General features: G+C 38.0%; 1 protein-coding gene and 1 pseudogene across 4 annotated transcripts in view; both read right to left on the bottom strand.

Annotated features, from left to right (window-relative positions):
• Positions 1-12,769, bottom strand: part of Zzef1 (zinc finger ZZ-type and EF-hand domain containing 1) — a 116,108-nt gene that overhangs the window by 14,994 nt on the left and 88,345 nt on the right. For all 4 annotated transcript variants that reach the window (XM_015505889.2, XM_048798397.1, XM_048798398.1 and 1 more), the window contains 6 exons: positions 12,052-12,226; positions 11,324-11,456; positions 5,129-5,328; positions 3,414-3,533; positions 1,358-1,549; positions 275-375 (listed from right to left, as the gene is read on the bottom strand). In XM_015505889.2, the coding sequence (XP_015361375.1) occupies positions 275-375; positions 1,358-1,549; positions 3,414-3,533; positions 5,129-5,328; positions 11,324-11,456; positions 12,052-12,226 (921 nt within the window). The remainder of the gene's footprint in view (positions 1-274; positions 376-1,357; positions 1,550-3,413; positions 3,534-5,128; positions 5,329-11,323; positions 11,457-12,051; positions 12,227-12,769) is intronic.
• LOC107159338 lies at positions 7,332-9,740 on the bottom strand (annotated as a pseudogene).

The following is a 12,769-nucleotide window of genomic DNA, read 5'->3' as shown; positions in this document are numbered from 1 at the left end:
CAGCCCAGTGACTGCATCCATAAAATGGGTTTGCTCTAAGAGGCTGACTGCATAGGTATCCTTTTCCAAGAAAGCCAACCACATACTTCTTGGTGATCCATGCAGTGCAGCACAGTTACCTTTCACGTGACTCCACAAAGAACTACAAACCAGCATCCTTCCTGAGCCTGGCCTGGCAGGGCTTCTTTCTGGATCCCACTAGCAGCTGGCTCATCCTCCTACCCTCAACTGCTGTCTCACTTGGCACACTGTGGTGCAATTAAATGTCCCTTACCTCTTCTGAACTTCCAGGAAGAAAGAATCGGTCTTTTTCATCTGCAGCTCAAATATGGCCCGGAGAATGTGCAGAGGGGCATTGAGGGCATCATGAGCCATCTAAAGGCATAGGAGGAAGCAAAAGAGAAACGATGAGCAGTGTTTCAACACGTTAGTGAGAATCTGAAATTAGAAGGGATAAAAACCATATCTCAAAAGTTACTACAGGTTATGATTGAAGAATATTATACAGGTAATTTTAAAAAGCACATAAAATTATAAAGCATTAAAACATGAACTATAAAACTTACATTATTATTGTAAATTCAAAGAAAAGATGATGACAACAAAACACACAATTCTAATAGTTAATATTCGTCATTCCCTGCCAGCTTCTCTGTAGCTGTCCCATACTCAGGTTTGACAACCAGCACACAAACCTAAGCACTATACTTTATTTATTTTTAATTTTTAATTGTCAATGGACCTTTATTTTTATTTATTTATATGCTGTGCTAAGAATCGAATGCAGTGCCTCACACATGCCAGGCAAGTGCTCTACCACTGAGCCACAACCCCAGCCCCAACTATACTTTCTTTTGAGATTTTTTTAAACACTGTTTTTCTGGTATATATTCTGCACTCTCTGCTTACTCTTCATATAGTTAGACTCTCTGAAGTCCAAGTTCCACTCATTTCACATTATTCCAAACAAAAGTAGTTAATGTGGGAAAGTAAGAGTATTTCTGAGAAGGGAAAAGAGACTATCATTTGGGAGTTCATAGATAGGCCTTAGGGCTTTATTTATTCTGGAAATTACATGCAAAATTTTATAAGTATATGTAAAATTGAATATGTATTTTATGGGAGAGAGGATTGACAGCTTTTGGGTCCACGACTAAAAACATTTAAAACTATTTCTTTGGCACTTTTCCATTTTTCTGGATCAATTCTGCATAACATGTAGACTTAGTCTTTAACAAGTGAATTCTAAAGACATGAGACTGAAGCATTTCATGTTTAGGCTAAAGCTCAGCCTGTACCAAAAAGAACCCACACCTGCAAAGCCATGCTCCATCTGCACAATAACCCAAGAACATACCAAGAAACATATTCTGGTGGGCTCATCCAGGCCTTCCAGAGGGTCTAGCTTTTTCTGATCTGAGTCTCCAGGACTACTGACTGGTCGTTCCACCTCTTCCTCTTGGTCCCCTCGCTCATCCAGTTCAAGTTCTCCATGTTCAGCCAGAGTGCTGATCTCCTTTTTTGAGGAATACAGCATGATGGACAGAATCTACATGGAGAGGAAATCAAGTAGGGCAGAAAGGTAATATTCAGTGGGTGAGAAGACAACACAGTTCTTTAACCATGTAAAGGAAGAAAATATTTTACTTAACTTTTTAAGACATTATAATTCATATAAAACATGTAAAATTAGTACAGAAACATGAAAAAGTGTTCAATTGCACTTGAAATAGAAGAAATGCTAATAATAACCATGGAGGTTCTGAAGTTTATTAACTTTTCCATGACAGTGTAAACTGATATTATACTTTCAAAACTTGTTCTGATAAACTGTAAAGGGCTATAAAAATGTTCATATTCTTTGACCTAGTAATTCATCTTTAGGAAGAGTATAAAATATGTAAAACGTTCTATTCAAAATACAGTCAGTGAAGTATCAATAAAGGCAAAAACCAAAACAAACCAAACCAAAAACTGCAAAGCACCTTCCTGTATCATATATAGCCATCAAAAACAGTGATTATAGGGCTGGGAATGTAGCTCAGAGGTAAAGAACTTGCCTAGCATGTATGAGGCCCTGGGTTCAATCCCTAGTATGTCAAAGTCAAGCCCAAAATTGTAGCTATGAAAACTGCATAGCAACTGAGAAAAATGCCTGTCATATGACCTCAATTTATTTGAATAGTATATGAATTGTGCAATATAAATTTACATTTCTACTACAGATATGTAGAAAAAAAATTAGAAGGAAATATACAAAATGCTAATGGTAGCTGTGTTTGAAAGTGAAATCTGGAGTTTTTCTTTCCTTTATATTTTTGAAATTTTCTGCAGTATGGTTCTATTGTTTAAGTAACAAAAATACTCTAAAACATTCTCTAAGATCAGAGTTCAAATGCTTTCTCATATGGGGGAAAGTGGGAGGATGAGAATAGGAAAGACAGTAGAATCAATCAGACATAACTTTCCTATGTTCATATAAGAATACACAACCAATGTAACTCCACATCATGTACAACCATAAGAATGGGAAGTTATACTCCAGGTATGATATGTCAAAGCACATTCTACTGTCATGTCAACTAAAAAGAACAAATAAATAAACAAATAAAATAAATGGTAAAACTTTCCCATTTTTTAATGTATATTTTTAAGTTGTAGATGGACAAAATACCTTTATTTTATTTATATGTGGTGCTGAGGATTGAACCCAGGGCCCCACACACACTAGGCGAGCGCTCCACGACTGAGCCACAACCCCAGCCCTCTTTCCCATTTTTAAATCAGAAAAAAAAAATGCTCTCTCATATTTTAGAATATTTTCTTAACCCTAAGCCAACCTCCTCTGGTACTCAGAATAACTTCTTCCAGTTCAGGCCTCTGTGCCACCAAGGGTGGCAGGTGTACTACCCCTGCTGCAGCAGCAGCTATGCCTGCACCTGGAGTGCATACTTGGCACAGAAAGTCCTCAGGGAACCACAGTAACTCCACTAAGAAAAATCTAAGGCCTCAGGGAAATAGCAATAAAATTAAATTATAAACTGAAATCCCTCATAAAATAAACATAAGTGAGAACAAATTTAGAAACTGATTAGTTCAAGGAACTTTTTAAAAAGGGAAATAATAATTCAAGGGCACACTTTATTACATGATATAATGGTCAATTATGTGCTTCCATAATATACTTCTCAATGTTCTTTGAACAAACATCAAATTCATTTTCCTTGACAGGGGAGGACAGGTGTCATAATTCCTAATTCCAAAAGGGAAGACAGAAACAAGGCAGAGTTTTAAAAACTGTAAAGAATTATAGTGCACAGGGCAGAAGCAGCCAGAATAAGCTTTCGCTTCTAGCTTCTAGGCCTGTAGACTTGCACCAGGCAGGAGTAGCAGGAGCCATCTTTGTCCCTTACTTCCAGGTCCCGGAGGAGCCATGTTTTACTGAAACCGGTCCCTTTGCTGCACTTTTTCACCAACAGCTTCAGCAGATCAGTCTGAAGAAAGGTTGCATGGGTTTCTTCAAAACCATGAGCCTGCCAAAGAGAAAAAGAATGATTTACTGCCACTTCAGAGTAAAGAAGATAAAGGTCAATTGGAAAGAAGCAAGCTTTTCTTAGAGACTAATCTCAACTCTGGTGGCCTAGACTCACCTTCCAGGGAAAATTCTAGAGTCAGTAGAAAGAACCTTAACCATAACCCTCTGTCTGCTCATTCACTCTTTAATTCATTAATTCAACAAACATTTTTGAAACTTAACTATATGTAATATCCCTCAGCTTTACCTTCCCAGAGCTTCCCAATGCCGTGGAGGCTAAAACCCAAGCCCCTCATCATGGTTGACAAGGCTTCCTGTCTGATTCTCTGGCCTCATCCTCCAAAGCCCCAGAGGTTGTTATTTCAGCTCTGTGACAATCATGCCTCTTCCTCTGTAAGGTCTGGAGCTTGCTACTCTTCCTGCTCTGTTTTCCAAGGCTGACTTCTAACCGATTACCTCAAATTTTATCTCTTCAGAAGGCTTTTTCTGCCCAAGGCAGTCTTCTTTGCAGGCTCCTTATAGCCTCTGGATGGTTAAAGTGGAAGATCTGTGAGTGCAGGGACCTTTTTCATTCACTACTACATACTTAGTTCTGTTTGGCAATTAAGCTCAACAAATATTTAATAAGTGAAGGATTCAAAGATTTCTTCCCCAAAGGAGTTTATTTTCCTGTTCCTACTACAATGTAAACAAAGAAATCAATCAGACATTGTGATAAATGCCATGAATGAAAAAAAAAAAAAAAAAAACACAGGGGCTGGGCTTGTGGCTCAGTGGTAGAGCACTCGCTTCACATGTGCGAGGCCCTGGGTTCGATCCTCAGCACCCCATTAAAAATAAATCAATAAAAAATAAAGGTATTGTGTCCAACTACAACTAAAAATAAATATAAAAAACAAACAAACAAACAAACAAAAAAACCCCAAAACAAAACAACAACAATAAAACCAAAACACAAAAACCAAAAAAACCTGACAACTACAAACCCTTAAATTAAGGCTGGCCCAGGGCGGTAAGTCCAGTCTCCTGTGGTTTCTGAGTCCCTTCTGTGACCTTGCCACCAGTTCTACCACTGAATACTCTTCAGAGTCAAGGGACTACAAACTCCAAGTGAGCTGAAATGCATCCTTGAAAGATCCTCTTCTCCACCAGCACCCCCAGGGCAAGAAGACCACACTAGTCAATAGTTTACCAAATATCACCCAACTCATTAACTTGTCTACTTCCTTCTACCCCAATGACGAACCCTGTTGCTTAAAGATCCAATGGGATGCTAACACCCTTTATTTTTCCTCCCAGCTCCTACAATGAACCAGAGGAGCTGCCATTCGGAAGTCTTTTGTTCTCACTTGCCAAGGTCATGTCCTCATGAAGTCATAATACCCTAGCTCATGAAACAGTACAAAAAACATAGAAAAATCTATTGGGAAAATTTTATTTATCTTTGTGTAAGGCCCCAACCATTTCTAAAAATAATCAAGATCCTATGATTAACCATTCACTGAAATCAGATGGAATTTCTCCCTTGTTAATCTCCTGCAGATGTCAAATCACAGCCAGAACTATTATGAAATGGAAGAGGCTCACCATTACCTTTAGTGTTTTGTATAAACCTTTGAGGGCCAGGGATAGGATCCAAGTTGCTTCTACAGCCTCGGAACAATAGCTATCCATGCTGGTTTGCAGAAGGTGACTGGCGATAAAGGCAAAGTGCTGGGAATATTGGCTCAGTTGGGCTTGAGAGTCACTGCATTCTTGTCCTCCTCCCTTCTGGACCAGCTGGTAGTCTTTCACTGGAGAGAGAGAGAGCGGACAGGAAGAAAAAGGCAGAAAAAGTATAGTTAATGCTTCCTGTAGCCAAATCTCTTCTAGAGTATATGCCTTATTAAAAGAAGAAATGCAGAAACAATCTCCTGGGCTCAATTGTAGTCACTATATTTAAGGCCAGCTTGAAGGTGAGCACAAAAATGGTACTGGGTCACCCATCTACTGAGCAAATAAGAGGGATAATTCACAATGCCAAGTGGGTCATCTTCAAAAAACAGTATGTGAGATTGTCACTTCCAAACAAGGTGGATGGAGTAAGATAATTGATTCACTCTTCCACTTAGGCAGCTAGAACAATGAGGAAAACATATGAAACAATGTTTTTCAAACATTGGGCAATAGGTAGTGCAGGATTAAGATCCCTGAGAAAAAGGATGTAAACTAGATTAGCTCCTCAGTGCACCAGAAATCTGGAGACAATTTCAAGGCTGCAGGGCAGGAAGCAGATGTCCCAGAAGAGTGGAGAAATCTCAAGGAACTGAGGAGATGGAGACTGAAGTTTAGGGAAGTCAAGGCAGCTAGAATTTATGGGGCAGAATATTAAAAAATATATATATAAAGAGAGAGAGAGAGGTGGGTAGGAGAAAGCTTTAGAGATTCAAGAGGGTTCCTCATAAGTCTTAGGCTAATATTGACCTGCATATATGTGAAAGGAAACTATCTAGGGCAAGAGAAATAAATACCAAAAAGCAGTAAGCATAACAATTTCTGAAGTTCAAACAAAGCTGGAACTATTCTGTCTTTTCACCACATAGAGTGAAGATGTCCTGGGAGAAGATAGAAAAAAACATTTGAAGGAAGGGAGGGGGTATGCTGAGGAGTGACACAGACCAAATTATATTGTTACATTTTATGCATGAATATGTAACAGATCCCATCATATGTGCAACTATATGCACTAAGAAAAAACTGTGGAGGAAAAAAAAGAATGACAGAAGACTTCATGCCAAAATTCTATGCTTGTTAGAAGACAATGAGCAACTCCTCTTTAAAGTATTCAAAGAAAACTCTCAGATGAGAAATTTTTACCCAGAAAAAATCTTCCAAAGATAAGGTAAAAATGAACATCTCTAGACAAACTAAGAGATTCTGTAGCAGCAAATCTCCACTTTAAGAAACGCTATGTGAAATTTCTCAGGCCAAATAAAAATGATACTACATGAAAAATGGAATCTATATAAAGGAATGAAGAACACTAGAAATACTAAACATGTAACTAAACATAAGATATAATTTATATACATTTTTTGGTACCAGGGATTGAACCCAGGGGTACTTAACCATTGAACTACATCCCAGTCCCTTTTTAAAATTTTGAGACAGAGTCTTGATAAATTGCTTAGGGCCTCACTAAGTTGCTGAGGCTGGCTTTGGACTTTCGATCTTCCTGAACTACTAGGATTACAGGCATGCACCACTGCATCCACCTATTTTTTAAGTTTCTAATGTTTTTAAAGGAAAAAAATGTGACATTTATATCATGTAGAATAAAATGTGTGGCAACAATAACACAAAGAATGAGTGCAAGAAATGGAAATAAATGTTATAATATTTTTACTTTATTGGGAAATGATATAATATTTGAAGGTAGACTCTGGATGAGTTAAAATTGTACAATATAAACCTTAGAACAATCGCAACCACTAAAAATAAAAGAGAAAGAAAGAAAGAAGTAGGGCTAGAGATAGGGCTGTAGCTCAAGGGTAGGGTGCTTATGTAGTATGCATTGAAAAAAGAAAAATTGAAAAGAATATAAAGAAACAGAGTTAAAAAGCCAGTAGTGAAGATAAAATGGAATCATTAAAGAAGAATAAAGCAAGTAGGGGGTGATGGCCCATGCCTGTAATCTCAGTCTCTCGGGAGGATGAGGCAGGAGGATCACAAGTTCAAGACGAGCTTCAGGAACTTAGCAAAGCCCTAAGCAACTTAACAAGGCTGTGTCTCAAAAAATAAAAAGGGTTGGAGATGTAGCTCAGTGGTAATGTGCCCCTGGGTTCAATACCCAGTACCAAAAAATAAAAACTAAAAACTCTAAAAGGCGGCAGAAGGAAAAAAGGGAACCAAGAATAGATGAGACAAATAGAAAATAAGTAAGAAGATAGTAGATTTAAACTCAACCAACCCGATAACTTCATTAAATGTAAAATTTAAACAATTCAATTGAAAGATAGGGATCAGCCAGATGTGGTGGCACACACCTGTAAACCCAACTACTACAGAGGATGAAGTGGGAAGACTGCAAATTCGAGGCCAGCTTCAGCAACTAATTGAGACTCTGTTTCAAAAAATAAATAAATAGGGCTGGAGATGTAGCTAAGTAGTAAAGCATATTTGGGTTTAATTCCTTGGACTGGGGGGCGGGATAGGTGGAGAGACAGAGAGGGGGAGAGAGGGAGAGAAAGGCAGGCATTATCAGATTGGATTAAAAAAGAAGACCCCTTCACAATGCACTATCTACAAGAAATTCATATTATTTATTTATTTATTTATTTTTGGGGGGCGTAGATTCTACATAAAAGTAACCATATTAAAGAGTCTGGCAATCACTGGCAGGCTGCTTAAACAAATCTCTCTTTCACTCATTGTGTTGCAAGGGCCTAGTGGAAAGGGAAAAAAACAAAAAACAAGAAACACCAAATGCTGACATTCTCCAACAGACTGAGCTGGAGAAATGAAGACCCCTTAAGATCCAGATGGCACTTGACAGTCATTTGATAAATGGCCTTCCTTCAAGTGAAACTACTATATTGCCTCCCAATTTCTCTTCACGTGTTGACTGGTCCTTAATATCATCCAAGTAATTTACCTGCCACTTGTGTTTAATACCTGTACATTTCTTTTAATGGCATCTTTAGAGCTACCATAAGTAATCCTATTTTTTAAGGGTGCACTTTTAGGAACCCAGAATATAAATACTAGATCTTCTTTTTTAGAATCATTTTGTATGTGGCATCATACAAAGCACATTGGTAGTCATTCAGAGGTAACTTCACAAAAGATGTGCAGGGGTCCTCCACAGTATTACCAATGTCACTCACCAAGATCTGCTTTGCTTCTCTACAATTATTTTTCATTTGTCATTGTTTGAACAGAAGAGAACTGCTTTCTTTCTTTTTTTTGATCTTCCCTTATGTATTAGATTTCCTTAATTTCTATCATGAAAAACTTTGATAACTTCATCATTCTCTGTAACTTCAGATGCCATTGTGCCTGTGGCTGTGACTGTGGCAGTGGCTCCACTTCTATGGCTCTGGGAGGAGAAGAAGGAGAGGCAGGCAGAGGGCTAAAAGAGTGTGGGGCATGCCAAGAGCTGTAGCCCCAAGGAGGCAGTGGGCCTGGTGGGCCAAGAGATTGATTTTAAATGTCAAATCATGCATGTTTAAAGTAAAAGGACATGTCATGCAAGTGCTATTTTTTTTTTCAAAAAAGCAGGATACCTTATACAAATATTAATGTAGATTTCGGAACAAGAACTATTATTGCCAGGAGCAGTAGCCCACGCCTGTGATCCCAGTAGCTCAGGAGGCTGAGGCAGGAGGATCGTGAGTTCAAAACCAGCCTCAGCAAAAGTGAGGCACTAAGCAACTCAGTGAGATCTTGTCTCTAAATAAAATATAAAATAGGGCTGGGGATGGGCTGAGTGGTCACATGCCCCTGAGATCAATCTCTGTACCAAACAAACAAACAACAACAAAAAAACTATCATCAAGGATAAAAAGGAACACCTCATAATGAAACGAGAATGAACAATACTTTCAACAGTCTTTTTCAGTAATTGTTAGAAAAAGCAGAAGATCAGAAAGGGTATGGAAGACTTTCATAACACTGTTAATTGACTTGATCTAAATAACATATGTGAGACACTCCACCAACAACAAAGTACACTCATTTTCTTCAAGTGCTCATGAAGCCTTCACAAAAAAGTCAAATTTTAAACCCAAAACTAAGCTGCAATAGTCTCAGTATGCTCTCTGACTATAAAGGAATTAAACTTGAAATCAATAACAGAAAGAACTTTAAAATAATCCACAGAGCAAATAAGAAATTACAAAATAGAAAATATTCTGACCTTAATGAAAATGACAGTATAACATATCAAAAATTGTGAGATATGGTTAAAACCACAAATAGAGAGAAATTCATAGCAGTAAGATGCTAGGGCAAAGAAGAAAGTTCTTTAATCAGTGATGATTTCCAATTTAAGAAGTCAGAAAAAGCAAAAAAAGATATTAAGCCCACAACAAGCATAAACAGAGAAATGAATAATGATCAGAGCAGAAATTAATAAAACAGAAAACAAGAGGGCCAGGCTCAGTGGTGCACGCCTGTAATCCCAGTGACTTGGGAGGCTGAGGCAGGAAGAACATGTGCTCAAAGCCAGCTTCGGCAACTTAGCAAGGCTCTAAGAAACTCAGTGAGATCCTGTCTCAAAATAAAAAGTAAAAAGGACTGGGGATGTGGTTCAGTTATTAAGTGCTCCTGGCAAAGAGAGGGAGGGAGGGAGGGAAGGAAGAAAGGAAAAAAAGAAGGAAAGAAGGGAGGAAGGAAGGAAAAAAAAATCCTTTGAAAAAAAAATCAAATAATAGGGGCTGGGGATGTGGCTCAAGCGGTAGCGCGCTCGCCTGGCATGCGTGCAGCCCAGGTTCGATCCTCAGCACCACATACAAACAAAGATGTTGTGCCTGCCGAAAACTAAAAAATAAATAAATAAATAAATATTTAAAAAAAAAAAATCAAATAATAAATGTCTGTCTAGGAAAAGATACAAATTACCAATTCAGGAATGAGAGAAGGCAGTTTAATACCCTATGTCAGGCTGACAAAAATTAAAGACCTAAATTTTCTGAGTTTAAATTTATTCCCTAGATAAATGGAGAGATATATATCATGCTTATGAATCAAAAAAACTCAGAGTTTGAAGTCAATTTTCCCAAAGCAGATCTATAGATTCTATGCAATGCCAGTCAATTACCAGCAATTTCTTTAATACAAAATGACAAGCTGATTCTAAAATTTATGTAGAAAGGCAAAAATCTAGAAGAGCCAAAGAAATTTTCCAAAAGAAGAAAAAGTTAAAGAATCAGATTTCAAGTCTTAGTAGAATAAAACAGTCAAGAGAGTGTTGTACTGATGTAAAAGACAGACATAGAGAAAAATGAAACATAATAGAATCTTATATGAATAGATATATGCATATAAGCCAATTAATTTCTAACAAAGGTACCAAGATAACTCAATAGAGAAAGGACAATTTGCTCAACAAATGGTTGGGGAACTACTGAACATTCATTCATATGCCAAAAAAACCCTCAGATTGTGCTGGGAATGTAGCTCAGTGGTAGAGTGCTTACCTAGGATGTGTAAGGAACTGGGTTCAATCCTCAGCACCACATAAAAATAAATAAATAAATAAAATAAAGGTCCATCAACAACTACAACTAAAAAATATTCTAACAACACTGGCACTGCTTAGTGCTAAAGCTGAGGAGAAAGCTGATTACTTCAGAAGCTGAACGGAGAACATAATGGTTAGATACTCCATACTGTTTGGGGTTTGAAAATTAAGTCAAAAGAACTTAAGTTGTAATATTTTAAGTAAAACAAAATAAAAAGTCATACTGATACCAACATAATCTTCAGTGTGCAGTCACCTGGCTTTATGTTAAAATTACCCATAAGAAAACAAATGATACCTGCAAATGGTAAAATGAAATGTTCAAAACCTAAATATTTGTCCAATTGAAAAAATAGAGCTATATACACAAAATTATAGCATGGAAAAGGGCCTTCAAAATTATGTTCTATCACATTATTTCAGAGATCAAGAAAAAGTAGCTTGGGAACTTGCTTTCTAAAGAAGTCATATGCAGGGGAAAGAACCATAATATCTTCATTGATTTTAGGGCATGCAAGGATTAGACAATTTATTCCATTCTTAGAAAAAGTAAATATGTTGAAAACCTGTTTTCCTTTTCCGAGTTTTGACATCCACAATCACAGCCCTGTTCTTCTCAGTAAAGTGCTTCAAGATGATCACATTATGGGGCTCATTGGCATTATCCATATAAACACAGCGGGTCCCCACACAAAGAACCTAAAACATGAGAGAGAGACAGAAAAGGAAACTCAACAGCACACTGAGACAGGAAAGAGTATTCACGGACAAATTCGGGCCTTTTTCTTGTGCCTCAGACTTCAACAAGCACTTAAGGATAGGGCTCTTTTTATCTCTAAGTCCAAAGGATATCGCACACACCTAGCACAGAATTGATTTGCCCCTGCAGACATGCCATATTTTTATAGCCCTCTTTGTCTCAGTCAGTTGAGAGACATGAAGATTAGAAATGAGATCAAGATAAATGCCAGAGGGAAAGACAATTTTTGACGTTCTTTGTAATTTAATACATTACAGTTATTCATTACTCAAAGCCAATTACCAGTTAGTAAAATGAATCGAATGGGTAAACTTAAAAATGCAAGCTGAAAGTGTGAGGCCCTGGGTTCAATCCCTGGCACCACCAGAAAACACACACACACACACACACACACACACAAAGAAAAAAAGCAAGTTGAACAAACCACCCCACCCCACAATCTTGAAAAAATATACCAGTATGTATATACGTCACAAAGTCTTTGATAAGCATGATGAGGACTGGAGGGGGTGAGCAGACCTTTGATTGCTGTACCTGAGGGAAGCCAACCAGCACCAGCAGGGTGAAGATATTGGTGTGCTTCAGCTGGAAAGGCAGCTGCTTGATGCAGTGGTCTGTGAAGGTGGCAATGACGTCTCGCCACAGAGGGGCACTGTTGAGTGACCGCAGGATCTCGGCCATGGAGCATGCCCAGTCTAGGCCCACCCGGCTGGAAGGCAAGAGCTCCATTAGGTGGCAGAGCACAAGGCTCCAAACTCAACTGGTTACAGCTCACTATACTCCAAGGCAGACCCAGAGGCAAAGGGCTACTCATTAATTAGTTTTAAAACTACAGAATGATGCTGGTTGGTAGCCTACAAGCATGGTTTCAAAAATCTCTATAAAAAGTCACCTGTGCATATGCACACATGCACACTCACATTTACACACAGAAAAATGGCTCAGGAGTAAATACACTAAAATAGCTGATGTATTAATATGGTGCAAATTAGGCTGACTTTTTTTCTTCATTTCTGTTTTCCAAATTTGGTATTGTGGTTATGTTCCTTTCATAGGAAATAGATTTTTAACCCCAAGACCTACATTTAATGCTCTCAGGGAAAAATACACCAGAATATGAATCATCAGAGTGTTAAATCAGCAGGCAGTGCTGAGGCTCAGCCGTTTAATGTGGAATGACAGCATTTCCATTAAACCAATTCTATGGCCAAAGGAAATTCTCAGACAACAGCACTGTAGCACCTAAAATGTA

This window comes from Marmota marmota, unplaced genomic scaffold, assembly GCF_001458135.2.
Source record: "Marmota marmota marmota unplaced genomic scaffold, marMar, whole genome shotgun sequence".
Lineage (NCBI taxonomy): Eukaryota > Metazoa > Chordata > Mammalia > Rodentia > Sciuridae > Marmota > Marmota marmota.
Note: the sequence above shows the minus strand (reverse complement) of the source record. Positions and strands in the feature narration are given on the sequence as shown.